The sequence below is a fragment of the Arachis ipaensis genome, chromosome B1 (assembly GCF_059453495.1).
Source record: "Arachis ipaensis isolate K30076 ecotype BB chromosome B1, ASM5945349v1, whole genome shotgun sequence".
NCBI classification, from domain to species: domain Eukaryota; kingdom Viridiplantae; phylum Streptophyta; class Magnoliopsida; order Fabales; family Fabaceae; genus Arachis; species Arachis ipaensis.
In genome coordinates, this window is record NC_142436.1 from 22401191 (window position 1) to 22427056 (window position 25866).

Sequence of the window (25866 nt, forward strand, 5' to 3'; positions counted from 1 at the left end):
TTTCCAACCAACCATTATTATATCACAACATGCATTTTCTCATATATCACACAATCAAGGCATCAATATTCATAATCACATATATGATCACATCATATATCTCAACCATTTAACAACATCAACCATTCAATGCCTATCTTAGGGCCTCTAGCCTAAGTATTTTCTACCACATTACATATTAGATACGGGAAACCGAGACCATACCTTAGCCAATTTCCCAAGCTCAACCGGAGCACTTTCAAACCACTTGTCCACAAGCTCTCAAGGTCTCAACACCTCCAAGAACAGATTTTTTCACACAAAACTCTCTCCCAAGCTTTCCAAAATCACCAATCAAGCTCCAATATTCACATATACACAACCTAAGCCACAATCATCATACCCATATACAAAATCTCAATATCCAACATCATAGAACAACAAATTATACTAGGGTTGAGAATCTTACCACACCCAAGGTCCAAGGAGACAAGATTAACCTTCTCCTTCAAGAGATTTGGGTCCTATAACATCAAAGAGCCCAAAATCTCAACATTTCATCCATGAAACCCGAAAACAAGGGCTGGAATTTTGAAGAGCAAAACGTGGCTTACCTTAAGATTGATTGTATGGGTTCTCTCCGTGGTGAACGCGTGGCCGCAAACGGTGCGGCGATCGGAGCTCTAGATCAAAAGTTATGGTGGTTTGAAGATCAACCAAGGGAGAGAACTTAGAGAGAGTGTTCTTCCCTTCCTCTCCACCATTTCAGCGTGTGTTTGTGTGTTGTGAGGAGAGAGAGTGCTGAAAACTAGGGTTTTGGTTTAGTTTAGTTGGGCCAAGGGCCCACTTTGGGTCCGGTTGGCCCGGTTTGGTCCGTTCGGTCCAATCTTGGTCCGATTTCTATAAAATTGGTACCGAAATTCTTGTCTCACTCTCCTCTATCACATTTAGCCATAAAAATAATATTTTTGGCTTTCTAGAATAAATTCTCATTTATGGGTTAATTAGCCGTTAATTAATTGGGTCTTACAGACCTCGCACCCCCGCCAGCCTCCGACCCTTGCCACTCTGCGTCTTTGTGCTTCCTCTGCCAAGTCTCAATTTTTTGTGAGTAGTGATGTCACTCTTTTTTGTTTCTTTGTCAATTTGCTTATTAATGATGGTTCTTTTCGTAAGACTATGGCTTGGAGGTTTATTAATGGTCCTTTGGTCTTTCTAAGAATAAGATTAGAGGCTTATTAAAAAGTTAGGGTTTGTTCTTAACTCTTTGGATATGAATGCTATTCTCTTTTGTTTTTCATCTATCTAATATGTTTTATTTTTTGGTCTGTGATAGGAAATATTGTGAATGGTTGGTGACTTTGAAAATTTTTTTATGCATTGGTTACTTTCTGCATTGTTAACCAAAAATATATTTGTTATAATTGCATTACAGTGATTCTTGTTTTTCTTTTTTGTTGCCCTTTTGATTGTATCTTTTGTATGATTTCTTTCAGAACTATTCAGGTGGTTCTTGGAGATTTAGGATAGTTTGCTATTATCAAAAGGGCAAGAATTTCTCTCGAGATAATACCCACACATACTTTAATAAAGACTATGTCATAATCATGAATTTCTTTAAAGAAAAGGGTAAAAATGTACTTTATGACTTGGTATTAAGAATACATGCATTATGAGCTAAACTTGAAAAATATTATAATGAATGTCGCTGGTTTATTAATACTTTGTTATAATAATGAATGTTGCTAGTTTATTAATATTTTGTTATAATGAATGTTGCTGCATTATCGTTTAGACTTTCTTGCTGGTTTATTAATACTTTGTTCAAAAAAATATGTCTATGCTGATTGTGCTACTTTGAAAAGGAGTAAAGGAGTGTTTTGTTATAGCCTGTGAATTAAGTTGTCGGAGTATTTTTATAAGGGAATATACTCAATATACTCAATATACTCAAAAAATTCTGACTATGATATCAAAATATATTTCTGTACCAGTTTAGCGTTAATTGTTGCATTATTGGGCTATAAATTCGCATTTTAAGAATTGGAAGTTCCATGCATACTGATAATTCTATATCTATAGGTGAATATACACACAGAATGGTAAGATAAAAATAATTAATTTTAAAATTTATTCTTATTATGAGCAGAACTTTCTTATTTTTTTTTTGGATTAAAACTACAATATTATAGAAAAAATCTTATGGAAGTAAAACCTTTTTTAGAGGAGGTTTATACCAAATACTATGCCAAAAAGATAAAAATTAGATTGATGAAAGATCTGAGAAGTCATTGTATGTGATGCTAGTTTGTTCTTCTTGTCTTTCAAAAATATAATTTTTACTATATGTTAGTATTTGTTTATGACATATTTAGTTGTGATTAAAATTGATTGGTTCTGTAAGGTGAATTCAAAAAGCGAAAGACAAAACTTTCTCAAGTAACTTTATCTTTAGATAATAAGGGAGATGTTGAGGCATCTAAGAAAGGTTTAAATATGTCAGATGATTACACTATTTGGAACGAAGTTGTGGCAAAGGAAAAAAAAGTTGCTTTTGGTTTAGGTTCTTTTAGTTTAGATATCTCTTTAAAATTGGGTTCCAAATTTTGCTTAGATACATCTAAAAACGATCTAAATATTGAGCAAGAATTACTTCACATGTAGAAAGAAAACACAAAGGAGTAAGAATGATCAATGAAGAACAAAATGTTAAGTTGGATAATGTTGAGTACAAGTTAAAAGATTAAGGAGGTCAACTAAAAGCTCAATAGAAAAGAATTTATTCTACTGAAAAGACATTTCATACTTTATATAAAAAGTTGAATCTCCCATTTCTTTCAATTTTATCGGTTCCTGCGGAAGATGAACTTGGGACAAGTTTTAGTGATGATGATGATGATAATATGAGTAATTGATGTCTGGAGTATACGTTTTCTCTTATTTAGATTAAGAAATTTTTAGGTGAATTAATTAGTATATTTTAATATATTCATGATTTATGATCATTTTAAAGGCTTTCTTTGTTTTAATTTAATTATTTTTTATTTTAGTTTGATTATATTTATGGATAAAAATATTTTAATAATAAATCTTTTTTAAATCTTTTATTGTAATTAAATTTTTCATGACTTTATTATGTGTTTATAATTTCAATGATATAATACAAAACATTATTTATTATAATGATTTTAGTATAGAAAGCAGATCATAAACAATTTATTTTCTAAAATATTTATATATTAAATAGTAAATTATTTTGTATGAAAATTGTTTAAAATATTATATTAAATTTATAAAAAAATTTGTGTGAAAATAATTTTCTGTTTTTGTTTGAAATTTGTTTGAAATACGTAAATTATATTATATTAAACTTGTCTACAATTTAATCAAAAAGAAACATTTGATTTGTCTAAAATTTGTTCGAAAAAAAACTGTTATATTTGATTAAATTTTTCAGAAATTTGTTTGAAATGAAATATATTTTTGTTTAAAATTTATTTAAAATGAAATATTTTTACGTTTAAAATTTGTCTGAAATATATTATTTTTATATTACTTAATTTGTCTAAAATTTTTCTAAAATACATCGTAATAGTTAAAAATTTAGTAAATAAATGTCTATTCAAAATCTGTCACAAAATCGTTTGAAAAAAAAATCAATGAAATCTCAGATAAAATGTAAATTAATAACAAAAACTTTTGGGACAAAAAAAATTCGTCTCAATTTTATTTAAAACAAAAAACTTGTTTTTAATTTATTCAAAATTTATCTCAATTTCATCTTAAAATTTGTTCGAAAAATATTGATTTTTAGTAGTATTTGTCTTTTCATATGAATAATTAGAGATTCGTGTTGAAAATTATATTTTGTGATATATTAGTTTAAAATGATTTTATTTTATTTTTTATTATAAAAAGATATTTTTGTCCTAACAATAAAAAAGATTATTCATTCTTTTAACAAAAATATCAAAAGAAATATTATTTTTTATAATTATTTATAAGAATATTTTACTATATATGATGATATATAATACTTTTTAAAAACTAAATAAAAGTTAAATGATGAGAATGTATGTAATTTACGTGATAATTTTTTTTCCGGTTCAATTTATTTCTCATATTAATACGTATTAAATAATCACCGTCTTCAAGAAAGCACTTTTTGATAATATGTAATTGGAATAGTGTTATATTAGGGGGAAAATAAATCATTTTAATAGATACTTCTTAAAAGAAGAGCTCCTAATTTTTTTTTTTTTACCAAAGATAGAAGACTCGAACTCACGACCTCTTAAATGAGTATAAAGAGACTATGTCATTTGAGCTATAACTCATTGGCAAAAAAAAAAAAAAAAGCTCCTAATTCCTATCTAATCATACCAATTTATTATTAAATTCAAATGTTTTTTTTTTCCGATACTCTTACATTAGATAGCATTGACGTGAACTTCGAAGAAAAAAAATGAAGAGGTCACTAAGCCACCACTAACGTATGCTATGATGCAAATTGATTAGCAAGAAAAAGGCCACTACGTATGCCATGATGAAAATTAATTATTTAACAACCAGAATCATTTCATATATATATGCACCATACTTATCTTCTTCGTCAGTCATATCATCTTGTCCTTAACTTGATAATTTATTTCCATACTCTTAAATCTAGTTAGTCTTCAACCACAACACACATTTTGTGACTTTTGTGACACGGAGGAGAAAAGAATGTCTTCATCTAAAGAAGTTATCAATGTTTTAATGGTGTCACCAACTCTTCAAGGCCACCTGAATCCAACTCTCAATTTTGCGAAACGCCTTGCATCAAAGGGTGTCCACGTCACATTAGCAATACCCGAAGAACTACGTCAGCGTTTCCAAAACCTCCACAACCAAGAAACCAATAACAAGCCATCAAAGATCCAACTAGCGTACTTCTCTGATGGCCTTAGCGTTGACCATGATCGCAGCAACGATCCCGCGGCTTTCTTCGCTTCCTTCGAAACCAAAGGTGCGGAGAATCTTTCAAACCTCATCACTCACCTAAAGGAGCACGATCGAAGCTTCTCGTGCTTGATCGCAAATCCTTTCATGCCGTGGTCAGTGGATGTTGCCGTTTCTCATGGAATTCCTTGTGCCATATTTTTCCCCCAAGCTTCGGCTCTTTTTTCCATTTACTGTCGCTATGCATGCAAAACGAACTGTTTTCCTGACATGGAGAATCCAAATGAGACCCTTCAGCTACCATCACTGCCAACGTTGCAGGTTCGAGAACTTCCCAGCTTTTTGCTCCCCTCTTGCCCTCCCTACCACAAGAAATTGGTTACGGATTTTGAACCAATCTTGGACAAAGTGAAATGGATTTTAGGAGCTTCCGTTTACGAGTTTGAAGAGGAGATAGTGAACTCCATGGCTTCACTGAGACCTATTCTCACCATTGGACCCCTTGTGTCACCTTATTTGTTAGGACAAAAAGAGAGTGAAGATTTTGATGATCTTAGTGTAAATTTGTTGAGGCCAGAAGATTCTTGTCTACAATGGCTTAACGATAAGGCAACTAGTTCGGTTATCTACGTGGCATTTGGTAGTTTAATGGAACTTTCACAGAAGCAAATGGATAACATCGCAATTGCTTTGAAGAATACAAAGAAACCGTTTCTCTGGGTGATTAGGCCACAGAAGGGTGGTGCTGAATTGCCACAAGAGTTCTTGGAAGAAACGAAAGAAAAGGGATTAGTGGTGACGTGGTGCCCTCAGGCAAATGTGCTAATGCATCCTGCAGTGGCTTGCTTTGTAAGCCACTGCGGCTGGAACTCGACCCTGGAAGCTGTGACGGCCGGCGTACCGATAGTTGCCCTTCCCAACTGGTCAGATCAACCCACGAATGCTAAGCTTGTAGAAGATGTGTTTAAGACTGGGGTGAGGATGAGGATTGGGGAAGAAGAAGATGGGGTTGCGAGCGCACAAGAGGTTGAAAGATGTATTACGGAAGTCATGGAGGGCACCAGGGCTGAAGAGATTAAGATGAGAGCAGTGGGGCTAAAAGAAGCTGCACGGAAAGCGATGGTGGATGGTGGTTCGTCAGATAGAAATATCAATCGGTTTGTCACCGAAATTTCTGGGAAATTCACTTAGAATAATAAGTTTCATTTGGATAATACAGTCTTTTTGTAAGGGCGAAGAAATTGAGTACAGAAAGAATTAATAGTATTAGATAGAAATAAAAAAATAAAAGAGAATTAAGGAAGAATTAAAGAAGAGAGACAGGGGAGAAAATAAATTTATTGATAGAATTTTAAAGAGAGAAGATATAAATTATTTAATTGGTATTATTACTTTATTTATAATAAATTTTACTCTTAATAAAAAAATTTTAATTGAACTATAGCTTTATTTCTACTCCTTACATTTTTTATTCTAATAAATTAGTCATCCATATACTTTTTCGTCACATGCTTTATTTATTGTAATAATTTTTATTTACTTAGTCATTAAAAATTTTGTGCCTAGAAGACAACTTTTAGGCTTACGCATAACATCATTCGTACATATTTTTTGTGTGTACTTGATACTTAAGCATTAATAATTTTTAATCTTGGGTTTTCAAATATTTTTGACAACACAAAAAAATTGAAAAAAACAGAGATACACACACTCTTTGTTCTCAACACTTAAAAAAAATTTATTAGTACTTTTAAGAGAAAGTCTAAGGAGCCAGTAGTTTTATTAAAATTTAGCCAGTATTTAATCATAAAAAAATGAATAATTCTACACCATTAAATTTCATCTTATATCATTAAAAATACTAATAATAGCTAATTGATAGTTACAAATCACAAAACTTGCTAGTCCCTTAGTACTCCTCGTGCTTTTAATTAGAAAATTCTAAAGATAAAAGTAAAAAATTTTCTCTAAAATTTAGAAAATTATTCACTTATTTTTTTTAAGTCTGATTTAATGTCATGAGGTGATCAACTTTTGTTATTCTAGTGCTACTATTACTCTTGGTTTACATCCGCTATCTTTTATTTTTCTTTTAGTTTTATGTAATGGATTGGTTAAACATGGATCATTTGTTTAAGTTTATTGACTGAAAGTTTATATTTATGTTGAATCTTTGCTAATTTAATTTGTTGTTATCTTAGTTTTTGATTTAGTTGTTTTAATTTGAGTTGTTTATTGTTTTTTATGATGGGTTTTGTTGAATTGTACTTAGTAGTTAGGAGGAAATTTTATAAACTTTTTATAAGGCCATTGATAAACCCATATTTTATGATATATTTTGTGCTTAGTTTGAGTGATTTATTCAATCATTCACCCACTTATTCATGTTAATTGCATGGTTTTACTTTCCCTTCCTTATTATGTGATGTATGTGAAAAACATGTTTCCTATGCTTTTAAATTAATTATTTTAATCACCTTTAATTCCATTCGATGCCGTGATTAGTGTGTTGAGTAGTTTTCAGATCTTTTAAGGTAGGAATGACTTAAAGGATGGAAAGAAAACATACAAAAATGGAAGGAAAGCACAAAATGGAGCTTCTGAAGAAACTGGCATCCACGCGATCGCATGGGCGACGCGAACGCATGCCAAGCGCAAAGAAGCAGCGACGCGGCCGCATGACTGACGCGACCGCGTGGTAAGAAAAGCTCCGAATGACGCGACCGCGTGATCCACGCGGACGCGTGACAGAGGCCACGCACCAGAAATTGCAGAAAATGCTCCCAGCGATTTCTGAAGCCCTTTTTGGCCCAAATCCAAGTCCAGAAGGCATAGACCAGAGGTTATGAAGTGAGGGAATGCATCCATTCACAGGGAGTGACCACTTTAGTTTAGTTTTCATGATTTAGATTTAGTTTAGAGAGAGATTCTCTCTCTCTTTTTAGGATTAGGTTTTAGAATTAGGATTTTTTTTATTCGCTTTCAGGATTATCTCTTTTGATCAGGTTCAATATTCCTTTTATTTACTTTTGCTAGTTACTTTATGAATCCTTTCATGTTACAGATTACTCTTTTATTAATGATTATTTGAGGTATTTCAGTTTAATATCGATTTCTTTTATTTATGCTATTGTTGTTTTTACTCAGAAGACATCTTTATTCCAAGTAGATTTATTTTTCTTCTTTTGGTCTTGGTTAAGAAATCAGTAACTCAGGAGTTATCAAACTCAAACATGCTTGACAATTGTTATCTTTGTTAATTTGAGCTTCAATAATCCCAATATTTTCTTAGGAAATAAATAGGATTCGAAGATCAATTAATTAATCCCTTGACATCCCTTTATCTTAGTAAAGGTTAACAAAGCGGAATTAAGATTCAATTATCATCATCTTTGATAAGGATAGCCAGGATAGGACCTCTAATTTCTCATACCTTGCCAAAAGCTTATTTACAGTCATTTATTTAATTTACTTGCTATTTAAATTACTTGTTCTTCATTTACTTTATTTGTCATTTAAATCACTTGCTTCTCATCCTCTAAACCCCGATTTACAATCTTTATAGCCAATAATAAGAACATACTTCCCTGCAGTTCCTTGAAAAGACGACCCGAGATTTGAATACTTCGGTTAACAATTTTTAAAGGGGTTTGTTACTTGTGACAACCAAAACGTTTTGTACGAAGGGATTTTTGTTGGTTTAGAAACTATATCTATAACGCGACTGTTTTTATGACATTCTTTACTGGCAAAAATCCCGATCGTCAGCTATGATCACGGACACCTTAAGTTGCTAAATGATTTTAATGGATAATAATTAAGGGTTAAAATTGCTTTGGTCTTTATGACTTACCGAATTCTCTTAGTTAATTGGTTGAGTAAATTCACATTTTAGTTCTTGAAATTTATGTGATTATTAATTTTTGTTTTTAAAATTTAAAATTTTTTATAATGGTCTCCTTGATTTAGGTTTGGACACCAATTTAGTTCCTCGATATTTTCTAGCGATGAGTCAATAAACGGAGTATTAAGATGGTAAAATTTTGTCCCGTTGAACATTTCAACGATTGAGTGACATGACAACATTTGATTTTAGACCCCATTTAATCCGTGGAATCCTAACTTCTTCTTCTTTCTCCTCCATGTTTGTGAATTTTAAAAGTCCTAGTTCGTCGGTTTCTATGACTTTAGGGGCTATATTCTTGTCACTGCGGCGAAGAAGGTCATCATTGTTGGAAAAACATTTCTGTCCCCGTTGACTTGATAGATATTGCACTCGTCCAAATGCTTGCTCACGTGGCCACCGGCCTTGTCATGTGCTTCTCCGATCAACCCTTCTTATTCTAGTGCAAGAATTCCGGGTCCCTCATCCGAAAAGCCGAAGCCTTTGATAAATCATTATTTTATGATATATTTTGTGTATGAACCGAGCTTAATTATCCGTTTAATTAAGTAATTAATTGCCCAAGTTAGAGTCCAAAAGTTTAGAGTAAGAATTTGAGGATTTAAATATGATTTTTGGACTCAGTAGGTCTTTCTGAGTCAAAAAATGTGCTTTCTGCGAAAAATTGTAAAAAATCGCGAACCGGTTCAAGTCTGCCCGGTGCTGCGTGAGAAAAATTGAAAACAGTCAAAAACCTTAGAAAAATAATAGAAGTAAAAAACCGGGCATTAATTTTAAAGGTTTTGCCCGAACTTAGGCCAAACAGGCTAAAAACGCTAACGGGTTGGACCGGGTCTAAGTTGGGCCCAAACCCAATATATATAAAGGTTCATTTAATGAACCATTCAGCCAAACACCCTAACAAACACAACACACCCAGCTGAGAAGAGAAGAAGAGAGACTCCATTAACACTATTCACCATCTCCTTCCCAAGCTCATATCTTGAGCTATAGAGCTCCGATCGCCGCACCGTTTGCGGCTACGCGTTCCTTCTGAAGAGCTCTACAAGACCCATATAAGAAACTGGTAAGAAAAGCTCGAAATTCTCTCAGTTCTTCTCTTCAAAATTTTGGGTTTTTAGGGCTTTTGATTAAGTGAGTTTTTATAATTTTGGATGTTTAGGTTCACTCTAATCCTTGCTTAGCATTGAATTTTGGCTTTCAAAGCTGTTGGAAAAGATAAGAGGCATCAAACCCTTGTGAGATTATATTTATATTGAGGCCTAGGTTGACTTGTGATGGTTTATGTACATATAGCTTGAATAATTGTGAGTTGGAGGCCTTTGGTGAGTGTTGGTGGCTTGGATTGTATTGGAAAGCTTGTTGGTGATCATTGTTGTGCTCATTTTGGGTTAAGGGCATATTGGAAATCGGCCAAGGTATGGTTTCGATTTTCTCTATGTAGTATATAATATTCATGGACACTTAGACTAGTGACCTATAGGATAGGTTTGAATTATAATGGTTCATGAGTTGTTGAATGCTGATGTATGATGATTTATTATGGATTGATGATGATATGATGATGATGATTGATTTTGTGAATTGAAAAGTGAATGGTGATAATATGTGTGATGTTGATATTGATGAAATGGTAATGTGGTTGGAAAATGTGAAAGAGAATTGATTAGAATGTGATATATGTGATATATTGATGTTGAGATGGCGGATGATGAAATGTGAAGGAAAATGTCGTAAGATTGATGTAATATGATACAAAGGGTAGACTTTGGTGAGAAATGGAGTTTGGAATGGTTTGGTATGATTTTGGTTGTGTTTTACAAGAAAATTGTGGAAATTGTGTATTTTAGGAAAAAAGAAATTTTAGTGAATTTTGTCTGATCATAACTTTTGCCCCGATTTTCAAAATTGATTAAAAATTTTTTAGAATTGAAGTTTATTGAAAACTCTTCGAATCGATGTAAATTTTGTAAAATTTGAAATTTTGTAGAGGAAGTTATGATCATTCAAAGATTGGTGTAAAAATATGAAATTCTGTAAAATTACAGAATTTTCTTATTTCTGGTATGTGCGCACGCACAGCCTTGTGCGTACGCACAACCCTGCACAATTTTGTGCGCACGCACAGGCAGGGAAGGGCGTGCTGTTTGCAGCGCTAGTACAGCTTGTGCACACACCAATGAGAAATTGCAACCTGTGCGTACACACAGGCCTGTGCGCACGCACACGTTGGGAAGGTCAGTCTGTTGGGGATGCTAGCACAGCTTGTGTGAGTGAACAGACTTGTGAATTTTCATACCTGTGCGTACGCATACTTTTAAAAATCTTCCTGGGCATGCGCACGCACACCCCTGTGCAGACGCACACGCCCTGTTTCTCAAATTTAACTTTGTTTTCAACTATTTCACCTTCCTAACAAGATTCTAAGCTTCTATGACACCATTTTGAGACTTTTGGGCTAAATTTTGGGTATGAGAACATGGGAAATAATCTAAGGGTTTTAGTTGATGATTTTTATGAAAAATTAGAAAACTGAGGATTAGGTCTCGGATGTACTGAGGGTGGTTTGATGGTATGTGAAGGATGATTGATATATGAGATGAGAAATGAGGAACTATTGAGTTTAGAATTGAAAGGTGAATTTACAGTGGTTGAGATGAGTCGAAGACTCTGAATGAGATGATGGATCCATGTATACTGAAAATGTTTTCTGAAAAACCACTGAAGTACTGATTTGTACTGAGATTATGAGACGGTATGCGCCCGGCAGGGACGACAGTTGGATCCCGCCTGTCGAGTTAGCGGCGGCGGCGTAAGGGCGGTGGTTCGTCCCGCTTGACTTGAGATGTGAGGTCTGAGGCAAGAGTATCCCGTTCGCATCCCTTCGGATCTATAGAGCGTGCAGGCGCAAAACCCAGGACAATGATTCGAGCACTATATCTCGGGGGTTTTCAATGATGATTCCGAAGGGTGACATCTCCATGGAGATGTGTCGGGTTGGCAGTTGAACTGACGATGTGATATCACAGCCAGTAGGACAGGCATTCATCATGTGCATTTTCTATCTATTTGTATGCTTTGACTACTTGTAATGGCTTGCCTATTTGTATAACATGCCTATTTGCTATTTGAATTTATTTGCCTTACATGCCAATACTTGTGTTTTACTTGCATTGTATATTATCTGTGTTTTCTTTGGGATTGAGGAGGTTCGGAAGGCGGTGGCGATGGGATTGCATGGAGGATCAGTTGGTGAAGGCTGTGGGATAGCGATGTTTGGTTAGAATAGAAATCCCTTGAGATAGAATACCCTGTTTATTTATGCTAAGGTTTATATATACATGCTTTATTGTTTTAGTTATACCTTAAGAATGAGATCTTGTGATGGGTATGGAGCTTAGGATTGCCTTTGGCGTCCCAGGGTCTTATATCCTACATCATTGGGCACTGTTACCATACTGAGAACCTTCGGTTCTTATACCATATTTCTGTTGTGTTTTTCAGATACAGGTCGCAACCCACCTCGGTGAGTTGCTTAGATGGTGACAGAAGCGGAGGATCCGGATACCTTTTTAGAGTCTTTTTTATTTATTTTGCTTATACATCTCTCATTTTGTATTTCGTTTTAGAGGAATGTATTGAGAGAACAAAACTTGTATAAGCTATTTTTACTGTCTGGTTTCATGTATGGTCTGTATATGGCTAGCCGGCTTAAACTTCGCGAGCTGTGGCTAGATTCTTGTGATATTACACTATTATCTTTTGCTATATCTTGTCTATATCTTGTGCCTTAAGTTAGTAGCTTCGATAGTACGTTTGTGCTTTTCAAATCCTGTCTTTGAGTTATATCCTTAATCGGGCTTCTAGATTATATTATTTTCTTCTATATATTATATGTATGAGCTTAGAACTGTCGTAACCTTTGATTAGCTTTTCTTTACGACGCGAGGTAAAGTTTAAGCTAATTAGGGTGTTACATTTAGTGGTATCAGAGCAGTTCGTCCTCGTAAGCCTAAGGAATGGACCGATTGTGCTTTATTGCATACTCTGTGTGTCTTTTTCTTTGATGCTATTAGGTTATCTGTTTGATATTCCATAGCATGTTTGTTTGTGAGTGCCTGTTTGGGATAATTGAAGCACTAGGCTTTTGATATTGAGACTGATCACCTTGATATCGATTGTTTGGTGCAGACAGGAATCCTAATGGCCACTCGTGGACGAGGTCGATCCCGTTCACGAGAAAGTAGGAATGCGCAACCGGCTGACAACCATGCCGAATTCATGGCAACTATGGCCTAATCTGGCAAACACCATGGAAGCTAATACTGATGTGACTCTGCAAGCTTTGCAGAGATTGGGCCAACCGGCCGGGAACGGAAACAGGAATGGTAATGGGAATGCTGCGGAAAATGGCGATAACACGGGTGGTGTTCCGATGACCTTGGCGATGTTCCTCAAGGTTCATCCACCAATTTTCTGAGGATCAACCAATCCTACCGAAGTGGACAACTGGTTTCAGGCCATGGAGCATGCTTTACATGCACATCACATTCCAAATAATCAGTATGTTGAATTTGCTGCTTATCAGGTGGTAGGAGAGGCCCAGCACTGGTGGCAAGCAGAGTGCCGCTTGCTATAGCTCCAGAATGATGATGTCCTTTGGGATTTATTTCAGACGGCCTTCTATAAGAAGTATTTTCCTGAGTCTGCAAGGGAAGCGAAGGAGATGGAACTGATGCAGCTGAAGCAAGGTTTCCTGTCTGTGGGTGATTACACCAGCAAGTTTGAGGAGCTTTGTAGGTTTTCAAGGGTGTGCCAAGGTGCCCCGGAGACTTATGAGAGCTGGAAGTGTATCAAGTACCAGAGGAGTTTGAAGGATAGCATTATGACTGCTGTGGCTCCTATGGAGCTCCGTGTCTTCTCCGACTTGGTGAACAAAGCAAGGGTGGTGGAGGAGTATGCCAAGACTGTAGCGGCATCCAAGGATACTCATGGAGGAAATACTAGCAAGGGACGTGGCAAATATTTTCATTCGAGGGGTCAAAGCTTCAAGAGAGGAGGATATGCGCCTCAAGGACAATGATGCTTCAGAAAGAACACTCATGATCAGTTTCAACGTGGCAAAGGGAGAAAAATCAGAGTAAGAATTCTTTGGATTTGACTTGTGTGCGTTGTGGGCGTTTTCATCCATATGACTCATGCAAGGTTGGTTTAGGTGGTTGCTTCAACTGTGCGTTGCGTGGCCACATTGCGAGGGATTGCACTCGTAGGAGGAACCCGACTGCAGGTCAGAGTCAGCATTAGGGTCGAGTTTTTGCTGTGAATGCTAAGGATTCTTCTAAGGCAGATCCGTTGATGAGAGGTATTTGTTTATTTGGTGATAAGACTTTAATTGCATTATATGATACTAGAGCATCACATTCGTTTATCTCGTTTGCTAAAGTTGAGGAACTAGGTTTGAAAGTGTCAGAGTTAGCATTTGATCTGCATGTACATACTCTGCATCAGATGGTTATGACTAGGTCAGGGTGTAGGCAAGTAGGTTTCAAGCTTGAGGGTAGAGACTTTGTGCATGACTTGATCTGTTTGCCAATGATTGGATTGGAGATGATTTTGGGGTTTGATTTGTTGTCGAAAAATCGAGTTTTGTTGGATTGCTTTGAGCGGTCAATTCGATTTATGCCGGAAGGAGAAAATGGAGCAGTGGTAGCTGCGGGGTATTACCTGAACTCTGTGATGGTGCACTGTAGTGGAGAAGAGTGTCCAGGTTATATTCTGTTGGCTGCGAACAGGTTGAGTGATAATCAGGAACTAGATCAAATTCCGGTAGTTAGAGACTTTCCAGAGGTATTCCCGGAAGATATTCCTGAATTACCACCTCAAATGGAGATTGAATTTGCGATTGAATTGGTGCCGGTAGGGGTGTTCGCGATGCGGTTTGGTTCGGTTTTTGAGAGAAAAGTCATCCGATCCAATCCTTTAATTAAAGTGCGGTTCGGTTTGGTTCGGTTTTTTTCTCAAAGCCATCCGAACCAAACCAAACCAATTAAATTTGGTTTGGTTTGGTTCGGTTTGTTCGGTTTTTTCAATCAATTCAAAAAAATACTACCATACTATTTCACAAAGTTATAACATTGAAATCGACAAACACAAATACACAATAGCTAACAATAGTAATAATAATAATAATAATAATAGTAATAATAATAATAATATAGCACTAGTAGAAAAACATTCTAATCTAGTTATACATTCTAATAGTTATACATTGTAATAATAAAGAGACATTGAGATGAATGGATTAATAGCAAGGTAACAATGTATCAGAATTGAATATATAGATATCATTAGTAAAGAGGAATGGAGTAAGTACAACTGACATTGAGATGAATGGATTAATAGCAGGGTAACAATGTATCATAATTGAATAAAATTATGGGGATATTCACATACAACTTTAATCAAACTTCTTTTCAATAACAGATTATAAATTAACCGTTCATGTTTCTATCAATCCAGCATTCCAGCTCCCCTCACTGAAATTGTAAGCCTTAAAATTCATTAACCTGGTCACCATCCTTGATGCCATAATCTCTAAGATAAGTTGTTTCAATGACAAGCTTACGTCCTTCATAACATAAGCAAAATTGCCCCCAAATATGAGCCTTACAATTCAAAAATCAATGGAAATATAATAAATCAGCTAACAAATTATGATAATCTGGTAAATTAACTACACCATAACACCACCTTCTGCTTAAAGAAGATATTATATTGGAACTTACACTTGACATCTAGTATAATTGAATAATTGAAGATCAAAGAGTGACTTGTTCCAACAATATTCCAGCATCATGGTCATTGTCATATCAAAATTCATCATAAATCACATAATACTTCACATCAGAATAACATATCAACTCTCAAGTCTCAACAGATTTAAAAATTATAACACAAGAAAGTAATTCAGTAATTCAACAGAACAACAACAATACCAGAACAACAATTCAGTAATTTAGTAATTCACTTCAAAATTAATTCAGTAATTTGATAGAATAGCAAAACAAAACAAATCAGAAACAGTTGAAGCAATTAGAAAGGAACAACAAACAGAACAACAATTTCAGTCAAGTTACATACCTGAGGGTGGTGGTGGGTGCGACTTGCAAGGGTGGTGCCGAGCTGCTGGGCGCTGGGCGCTGGCTGTGGCTGGCTGTGTGCTGCTCTGTCCGCGAGCAGGTCCTGGGTGGGAGCAGTGGAAGGGCGGCGATGGGAAGAAGGTCGGCGGCAGCTGCGAGGTAGTGGGAGGAGGTCTCTCACCAGCGATGGATGGTGCAGAGAGCGAGGCTATGAGACTTAGGGAGTAGGGAGAGAGGGGCTAGGGTTCGTTTGGGGGTAGGTGGTAGTGTTATCCTGGCTGTTGGGTCAGTGGGTCAGTGGCGTTATCCTGCGACAGCTTCGTGTTCGTGGTGCACCGGCGGTGGGGGATCTCTGCTCTGTCTGCGAAGAGGAAGGCTTCGACATTGGGACTTCGGAGGAAGGCTTCGAGGTGGTGGGAGGGACGTTGGTGCCGCCGGCCTCGAGACTTAAGGACGTGGTTCGGTGGGTGGCTGGCTCCGTGGCTGGGTGGTGGGTGCGCAGTGGGCGAGATTTGGAGAAGAGGGAGGCTGGATTAGGTTTCGAATTGGGGGTTAGGGTTAGGGAAGCGCAGCGCTGCAGCAGTAGCACAGTAGCACTCGTTTGGGGAGAAGGGGGGTTTAGGGGGTGGGGTTGGTAATTTTTAGTGTTTTTGTTAAACCAGTTCGGTTCGGTTCGGTTAGGGTTTTCATGGTAAGAACCGAAAACCGAACCGAACCGCACAAAAAATAGAAAAATTAATTTTTTTCGATTTTTTCAGTTTTTGGTTTATTCGGTTTTCGGTTATTTCGGTTCGGTTCGTCGATTTAGTTTGGTCCGGATCGATTTTGAACACCCCTAGGTGCCGGGAGCCGGACCAGTGTCGATTGTGCCGTATAGGATGGCACCGATAGAGCTGGCTGAACTAAAGGCTCAGTTGGAGGAGCTTCTGAATAAGAGGTTCATTCGACCGAGTGTATCACCGTGGGGAGTGCCCATTTTGTTGGTAAAAAGAAGGATGGAGGGATGCGACTGTGTGTGGATTACCAGTAGTTAAACAAAGTGACTGTGAAGAACAAGTATCCGCTGCCAAGGATAGATGACTTGATGGATCAACTACAAGGAGCCAGAGTATTTTCAAAGATCGATTTGAGATCCGGTTACCATCAAATAAGGGTGAAAGAGGATGATATCCCTAAGACTGCGTTTAGGATGCGCTATGGACAATACGAGTTTGCGGTTATGTCTTTTGGGTTAACGAATGCACCTGCTGTTTTCATGGATTACATGAACAAAGTCTTTCGTCCCTTTTTGGACAAATTCGTGGTGGTTTTCATAGACGACATTTTGGTTTACTCTAAGACGGCAAAGGAGCATGAGGAACACTTGAGGATTGTGTTGCAAATCTTAAAGGAGCAAAAATTGTATGCTAAGTTGTCGAAGTGTGAATTTTGTAAGGAGGAAGTGAAGTTCTTAGGTCATGTGGTGAGCAAAGTGGGAATAGCGGTGGATCCTTTGAAGGTAGAAGCGGTAATTGAATGGGAAAGACCAACGATGGTGATGAAAGTCTGAAGCTTCTTAGGCTTAGCCGGATATTTTCGGAGATTTATTGTAGGATTTTCCTGGATTGCACTACCGATGACCAAATTAACAAGGAAAGAGGTGCCGTTTGTATGGAGCTCGGAGTGTGAAGAGAGTTTTCAAACTTTGAAGCAAAAGTTAACTTCAGCGCCAGTTTTTATTTTGCCGGAACCGCATGAACCATTTGAAGTATATTGTGATGCGTCATTGAAGGGTTTGGGTTGCGTCTTGATGCAACATCGGAATGTAGTGGCTTATGCATCGCGTCAGCTGAGACCGCATGAGGTAAATTATCCAACTCATGACTTGGAATTAGCGGCGATTGTGTTTGCATTGAAGATTTGGAGACACCACTTATATGGAGTGAGGTTTAGCATCTTTTCTGATCATAAGAGTCTCAAGTACATCTTTGATCAGAAAGAGCTTAATATGCGTCAAAGGAGATGGATGGAGTTGCTTAAGGACTACGATTTTGAACTGAGTTATCACCCTGGGAAGGCGAATGTGGTGGCGAACGCATTAAGTCAGAAAACTTTGACAATAGCTTGGATGAGAATCAAGGAGGAGGAGTTAGTGGATAAGTTTGTGGATCTTAAGTTGGATATTGGTGAAGTCACCGGAAGAGCTTGTTTGAATCAGTTGCAGATCTCGAGTACCTCTAAAACAGAGATTCAGAGAGCTCAGCAAGATGAACAACAACTTCAACAATTGTTTCAACCAGTTGGTGATAAGAGGCGTGAAGAATTCACTAAGGATAATGAAGGGTTGTGGAGATATAAGGGGAGAATTTGTGTACCGGATGTTGGGAGTTTGAGGTAAGACTTGTTGTCAGAAGCTCAAAATAGTGGGTTTTCCATTCATCCCGGAACCACAAAGATGTATTATGACTTGAAGAAGATGTTCTGGTAGCTTGGGATGAAAGATGATGTGGCTACAGTAGTATCCAAGTGCCTGACGTGTCAGAAAGTGAAGATAGAGCATCAGAAACCGTTAGGAATGTTACAGCCACTTGAGATTCCTCAGTGGAAGTGGAAAGGAATTGCAATGGATTTTGTGACCGGTTTACCAAGGACTAGGTCGGGATTTGATGTGGTTTGGGTGATCGTGGATCGCTTAACCAAATCCGCCCATTTTCTACCTATTCGAGTGAACTGTTCTATGGAGGTGTTGGTGAGATTGTATATTAAAGAGATCGTAAGGTTGCATGGTGTACCATCGAGCATAGTGTCGGACGGTGATCCCCGATTCACATCAAGGTTTTGGGGAGCTTTTCAAAGAGCTTTCGATACGAAGCTATGTCTTAGTACTGCATATCATCTGCAAACCGATGGACAGTCGGAAAGGACTATTCAGACGTTAGAGGATATGCTGAGAGCATGTGTTTTGGATCAACCCGGAAGTTGGGATCGCTACATGCCATTGGTGGAGTTTGCGTACAACAACAGCTTTCATGCGAGCATTGGGATGGTTCCGTATGAGGCCTTGCATGGACGGAAGTGCCAATCTCCACTTTGTTAGTATGAGTCGGGTGAAGTGAGCGTTTTGGATCACGATTTGGTAGCAGAGACTACTGAGAAGATCAAGAAGATTTGGGAGAGAATTCTAACGGCACAGAGTCGACAGAAGAGTTACACGGATCAGAGAAGAAAACCGTTAGAGTTTGAAGTAGGAGAACATGTATTTCTGAGGGTTACACCGACAACTGGGATCGGAAGAGCCATTAAGACCAAGAAGTTGAATCCGAGGTTCATTGGACCGTTTGAGGTTCTAAGATGATTCGGGCCGGTGGCGTATCAAGTAGCTTTGCCACCTCATCTGTCACAGCTCCGCAAGTACACGTCGGATGAGGCTCATGTGCTAGAGCTTGAGTTGGTCGAGTTGAGGGAGAACTTGACTTTTCAAGTAACACCAGTGCGTATTGATGACACTAGTGTGAAGAAGCTGCGAGGAAAGGAAGTTCAGTTGGTTAGAGTAGCTTGGAAGCGAGCAGGAGTCGAAGAGCATACTTGGGAATTGGAGTCCGAAATACAAAAGGATTACCCCCGAGCTTTTCTCAGGTAATCACTAAATTTTGAGGGTAAAATTTCTTATTTGGTGGGAAGAATGTAAGAACCGAGCTTAATTACCCGTTTAATTAAGTAATTAATTGCCCAAGTTAGAGTCCGAAAGTTTAGAGTGAGAATTTGAGGATTTAAATATGATTTTTGGACTCAGTAGGTCTTTCTGAGTCAGAAAATGTGCTTTGTGCAAAAAACTGTGAAAAACCGCAAACCGGTTGAATCGGTTCAAGTCTGCCCGGTGCTGCGCGAGAAAAATTGTAAATAGTAAGAAACCTTACAAAAATAATAAAAGTCGAAAACCGGGCGCTAATTTTAAAGGTTTGGCCCAAAGTTAGGCCAAACAGGCTAAAAACGCTAATGGGTTGGACCGGGCCCAAGTTGGGCCCAAGCCCAACATATATAAAGGTTCATTTAATGAACCATTCAGCCAAACACCCTAACAAACACAACACACCCAGCTGAGAAGAGAAGGAGAAGAGAGACTCCATTAACACTATTCACTATCTCCTTCCCAAGCTCATATCTTGAGCTATAGAGCTCCGATCGCCGCACCGTTTGTGGCTACGTGTTCCTTCTGAAGAGCTCTACAAAATCCATATAAGAAACTGGTAAGGAAAGCTCGAAATCCTCTCAGTTCTTCTCTTCAAAATTTTGGGTTTTTAGGGCTTTTGATTAAGTGAGTTTTTGTGATTTTGGATGTTTAGGTTCACCCTATTCCTTGCTTAGCGTTGGATTTTGGCTTTCAAAGCTGTTGGAAATGGAGTTTGGAATGGTTTGGTATGTTTTTGATTGTGTTTTACAAGAAAATTGTGGAAATTGTGTATTTTGGTAAAAAGGAAATTTTAGTGAACTTTGTCTGATCATAACTTTTGTCTCGGTTTTCAAAATTGATTGAAATATGTGTAGAATTGAAGTTTATTGAAAAATCTTCGAATCGATGTAAAGTTTGTAAAATTTGGAATTTTGTAGAGGAAGTTATGATCATTCAAAATTGGTGTAAAAATATGAAATTCTGCAAAGTTACAGAATTTTCTGATTTCTGGTATGTGCGCACGCACACCCCTATGTGTACGCACACTTTTAAAAATCTTCCTAGGCGTGCGCACGTACACCCCTGTGCAGATGCACACGCCCTGTTTCTCAAATTTAACTTTGTTTTCAACTATTTCACCTTCCCAACAAGATTGTAAGCTTCTATGACACCGTTTTGAGACTTTTGGGCTAAATTTTGGGTATGAGAACATGGGAAATAATCTAAGGGTTTTAGTTGATGATTTTTATGAAAAATTAGAAAACTGAGGATTAGGTCTCGGGTGTACTGAGGGTGGTTTGATGGTATGTGAAGGATGATTGATATATGAGATGAGAAATGAGGAACTATTGAGTTCGGAACTGAACGTTGAATTTACAGTGGTTGAGATGAGTCGAGGACTCTGAATGAGATGATGGATCCATGTATACTGAAAATATTTTCTGAAAAACTACTGAAGGACTGATTTGTACTGAGATTATGAGACGGTACGCGCCCGGCAGGGACGGCGGTTAGATCCCGCCTGTCGAGGTAGTGGCAGAGGCGTAAGGGCGATGGTTCGTCCCGCTTGCGTTGAGATGTGAGGTCTGAGGCAAGAGTATCTCTCTCGCATCCCTTCGGATCTATAGAGCGTGCAGGAGCAAAACCCTGGACAGTGATCCGAGTACTATATCTCAGGGGTTCCCAATGATGATTACGACGAACGACATCTCCATGGAGATGTGTCGGGTTGGCAGTTGAACCGACGATGTGATATCACAGCCAGTAGGACAGGCATTCATCATGTGCATTTTCTATCTATTTGTATGCTTTGACTACTTGTAATGGCTTGCCTATTTGTATAACATGCCTATTTGCTATTTGAATTTATTTGCCATACATGCCAATACTTGTGTTTTACGTGTATTGTATATTATTTGTGTTTTCTTCTGGGATTGAGAAGGTTCAGAAGGCGGTGGTGATGGGATCGTATGGAGGATCGGTTGGTGAAGGCTGTGGGACAGCGATGTTTGGTTAGAATAGAAAACCCTTAAGATAGAATACCCTGTTTATTTATGCTAAGGTTTATATATACATGCTTTATTGTTTTAGTTATACCTTAAGAATGAGATCTTGTGATGGGTATGGAGCTTAGGATTGCCTTTCTCGTCCTGGGGTCTTATATCCTACATCACTGGGCATTGTTACCATACTGAGAACCTTCGGTTCTCATACCATATTTCTGTTGTGTTTTTCAGATGCAGGTCGCAACCCACCTCGGTGAGTTGCTTGGATGGTGACAGAAGCGGAGGATCTGAATGCCTTTTTGGAGTCTTTTTGATTTATTTTGCTTATACATCTCTCATTTTGTATTTTGTTTAGAGGCATGTATTGAGAGAACAAAATTTGTATAAGCTGTTTTTATTGTCTGGTTTCATGTATGGTCTGTATATGGCTAGCCGACTTAACTCTGGGAGCTGTGGCTACATTCTTATGATATTACACTATTATTTTTTGCTATATCTTGTCTATATCTTGTGCCTTAAGTTAGTAGCTTCGATAGTACGTTTGCGCTTTCCAAATCCTGTTTTTGAGTTATATCCTTCATCGGGCTTCTAGATTATATTATTTTCTTCTATATATCATATGTATGAGCTTAGAACTGTCGAAACCTTTGATTAGCCTTGCTCTACGATGCGAGGTAAAGTTTAAGCTAATTAGAGTGTTACATTTTGGACTGAATTTAGTGGGATTTATCAACTATTCTCAAACTTATTCATGTAAATTGCATGTTTTTAAGTTTCCTTCCCAATTTTGTGCTATGATTGAAAACATGTTTCCTAGACCTTAAAATTGTTAATTTTTAATTCTCCTTTATTACCTTTCGATGCCGTGATGTGTTTGTTAAGTGTTTTCAGGTTTACAGGGCATAGATGGCTTAAAGGATGAAGATGAAGCATGTTAAAGTGGAAGGAGCACAAGAAATTGAAGATTTGAGAAGCGAGGAGTGACACGCACACATGGCCGACGCGTGCCCGTGACCAGGAGCGTCGTTCAGCGACGCGTGCGTGTGACTGACTTGTACGCGTGGACAGGTACAAGCTTCAACGACGCGTACGCGTGACAGAGCGTCACGTGCTGCACTTAACAGAACTTACTGGGGGCAATTTCTAGGCTGATTTTGACCCAGATCCAAGTCCAAAAACACAAACTAGAGGCAGGGATGGAGCTGAGACTGAAGACACTTCACTTTTCACTTTAGTTTTTGTTCAGTTTTGAGTTCTAGAGAGAGAAACACTACTTTTCTTAGGGTTTATGGCTTTCTTAGTTTTTCTTTTGAATTGGATCTAGAGAGAGCTGTTACTACCTTCAATTGGAGTCATTGTTCTTACAGTTTTCTTCTCTATTACTTCTATTACTTTTATTTTTCCATTTAATTGCTTGAATTCATGTTTGGATCTTGTTATTTTTGAATTTTATCAATGCATTAAATTATTTTATGTTTAATCTAAGTACGTGTTTGATTCTGGTTAATTATTGTTCGTGCCATTTTTTATTTAATTAATTTTTCACAATTATCATGTCTTTTATTTACTCCTATTATGTTTTTATGAAAATGACATTCATGTTAATGGAGTAGAGATTCCAACTTGGCTTAGGGGTTGATTAATTGAGAATACTTGAGTTGTGATACTCAAGTATTATCTGTAATTGGACATTGCTGGCTAACTCAATTTTTACGGACTTTAGTCCTTCCCCATGAAGTGACTAGGACTTGTGAGTCAGAGTTAGTGACAGCCACTTGACTTTCCTTCAATTGTTTGAGGATAACTAAGTGGGGGCAATGAACATTTACTATTCTACTTGGGAAAGACAACAAGGATAGAAACCCCAATTTTCTCCCCTGACCAAGGCCTTTTATTTTAAAAACATAACACCTATTGTTATTATTTATTGCTTTAATTCCTAGCCATTTATTTTTTTGTCCTGAATTTCAAAAATATTCAGGAAAATCCTAACCAATAATTGCCATCTTGTGTCAACTCTTTGGGAAACGACCCAAGATTCTACTCCCGGTTATTTATTCTTAATTGTGACATAATTTAAATTGATAGTGGAAATTTCGTCAGTTAAGACTGTACTTGCAATGCTATTTTTTTATCAGAAATTCTTAACTGGCATTTTTTCACCCGTCAATTTTTGGCGCCGTTGCCGGGAAGTTGCATATGTGTGCTATATTATTGGTTGGTGTAAATATATTTATATTTACATAATTGCATTTTTTCTTTTATTTGTGTGTTTTTCGTTTATTAGTAGTATTTATTATTTATTTTTCTTAGTATGTTTCTTTTATTGAATGACACGTTCATTGCCAGATCCGAGTCGAGCCACATTTGATCCTGAAATTAAAAAGACTATTTCACATATTAGGTGGGCTCAGTGTCAGTTAGCTTCCGAGGGTGGTGAAAGGGTTTCGCCCAATTCACCAACCTTACCCGAGGTTGAGTTTGAAGCATCATTTGAGAAAGAAACTAACTCCTCTCCTACTCAGTTCATTGACACCTCTTCTGTTGATTTAGGTGCAGATACTATGGCAGCTCCTAGAAGGATTACTCTCAAGGAAGTAGGAGCTCCAGATTTTACTCTTTAACCATACCAAGCGCGTCATTCGAATTTAACTGCTAATTTTGAACTGAAGACCGCATTGATTAATCTACTGCCTAAATTCCATGGTTTACCCGCCCAAGAGCCCATCAAGCACAAGCATCTTAGAGACTTTCAAACAACTTGTTCAATTACTAGGCGGTATGGTGCGGATGAGACTGTTCTTTAGCTATATGCCTTCCCATTTTCTCTAGAGAAAAAGGCAAAGGAGTGGTTCTACAATCAACCTGAAGCTATTATTACTAATTGGGATTTGCTTAGAAAGGAATTCTTGGACAAGTTCTTTCCACCGGAGGTCATAGATAGATTGAGGAAAGAAATTTCCTGTATCATTCAAGGTGAATCAGAGACTCTCTATTAGTATTGGGAACGCTTTAGGAATCTTTTGGACTCGTGCCCCCATCACATGATTGACCAGTTAGTGTTAATTAGATACTTTTGCAAAGGCATGAAGCCTCGAGACAAGACCCTCCTGGATGCCGCAAGTAATGGCTCTCTGACAAAGTACAAGACGGTGACAGAAGCGTGGCAACTGATCACTGATCTAGCTAAGTCTACCCAACATGCAAGGCAAAGGAATAATCATCCCAAGGCCATTGCGAAAGTTTCTTTTAGTAGTGAGACCGCTGCTCTCACCAAGACATTGGGAGAGATGACTAATATACTCAAGCAACTCCAACTCAATCAACAACAACCTCCACCTCCTCCACAACAACACTGTCAACAGTTAGTCCCTCAGAGAGTATGTGGAGTTTGCGCTTGCTATTTGCACTACACTGATGAATGTCCACAACTCCAAGAGGACAACACCTTGGCGGCTACTAATGCTTATTACAACCGTCCGAATCAAGGGTACTATCAACAAGGCAGTAACTACAATCAAGGTGGTAATCACAATCAAGGTTGGCAAGAAAATCCCAACCAAGGTTGGAGAGACAACTACAACCAAGGAGGCAGAGACAATGGTGGAAACCAAAGGTGGAATAATAACTACCAACAAAACTGGTATCAACAAAACCCTCCGTACCAACAGCAAAACCAAGGCCAAAGATACCAACCACCTCACCAAAGGCAAGCTCAAGCACCTCAACCCAACCAACCACAAGTCCCACAAATTACATACCCTCCTTCTTCCTCCAATGATGAGATGCTTCGCTCTCTTATGCAAGGACAAAAAGAGCTTCAAGCCACAGTTGCCTCTAGCATCACCGGTCTTACCTCTACCATCCAAGCTCTTCTAACCCGTATGGATCCACCCTCTACCTCCAATACTCAATCTTCAAGTTCTAGTGCACTTCCTTCTCAACCTTTGCCTAACTCCAAGGGTGGAATCAACGCCATCACTTTGAGGTATGGCACTACATTGCAAGAGAGGAATCCCGAGGAGCTAAGCTGAAGAGAAGACGTTCAAGATGAAGAAGTTGTTGAGGTAGAAGATGTTGAAGATGAGGATGAGGTATAAGAGGCAGTTGAAGAAGAAGTTGCTCAACCAAGGGATGGAGTATCTAAGAAAGACACTGTTTTGAAAGAAGCCATTCCCATTCCTTTTTCACACCTAGCTAGGAGGAGTAAAAAACAAGTGGAGTTAGATCCCAAGATGGTGGATATCT

At 37.7% G+C, this 25866-nt stretch overlaps 1 protein-coding gene across 1 annotated transcript; it reads left to right on the forward strand.

Moving 5' to 3' along the window:
• Positions 1-4221: 4221 nt before the first annotated feature.
• On the forward strand, positions 4222-6308 carry LOC107627268 (UDP-glycosyltransferase 84B2). Its single transcript, XM_016330120.3, has one exon. It carries the CDS (start codon positions 4705-4707, stop codon positions 6109-6111), a length of 1407 nt encoding a protein of 468 aa, XP_016185606.3. The 5' UTR covers positions 4222-4704; the 3' UTR covers positions 6112-6308.
• Positions 6309-25866: the final 19558 nt, after the last annotated feature.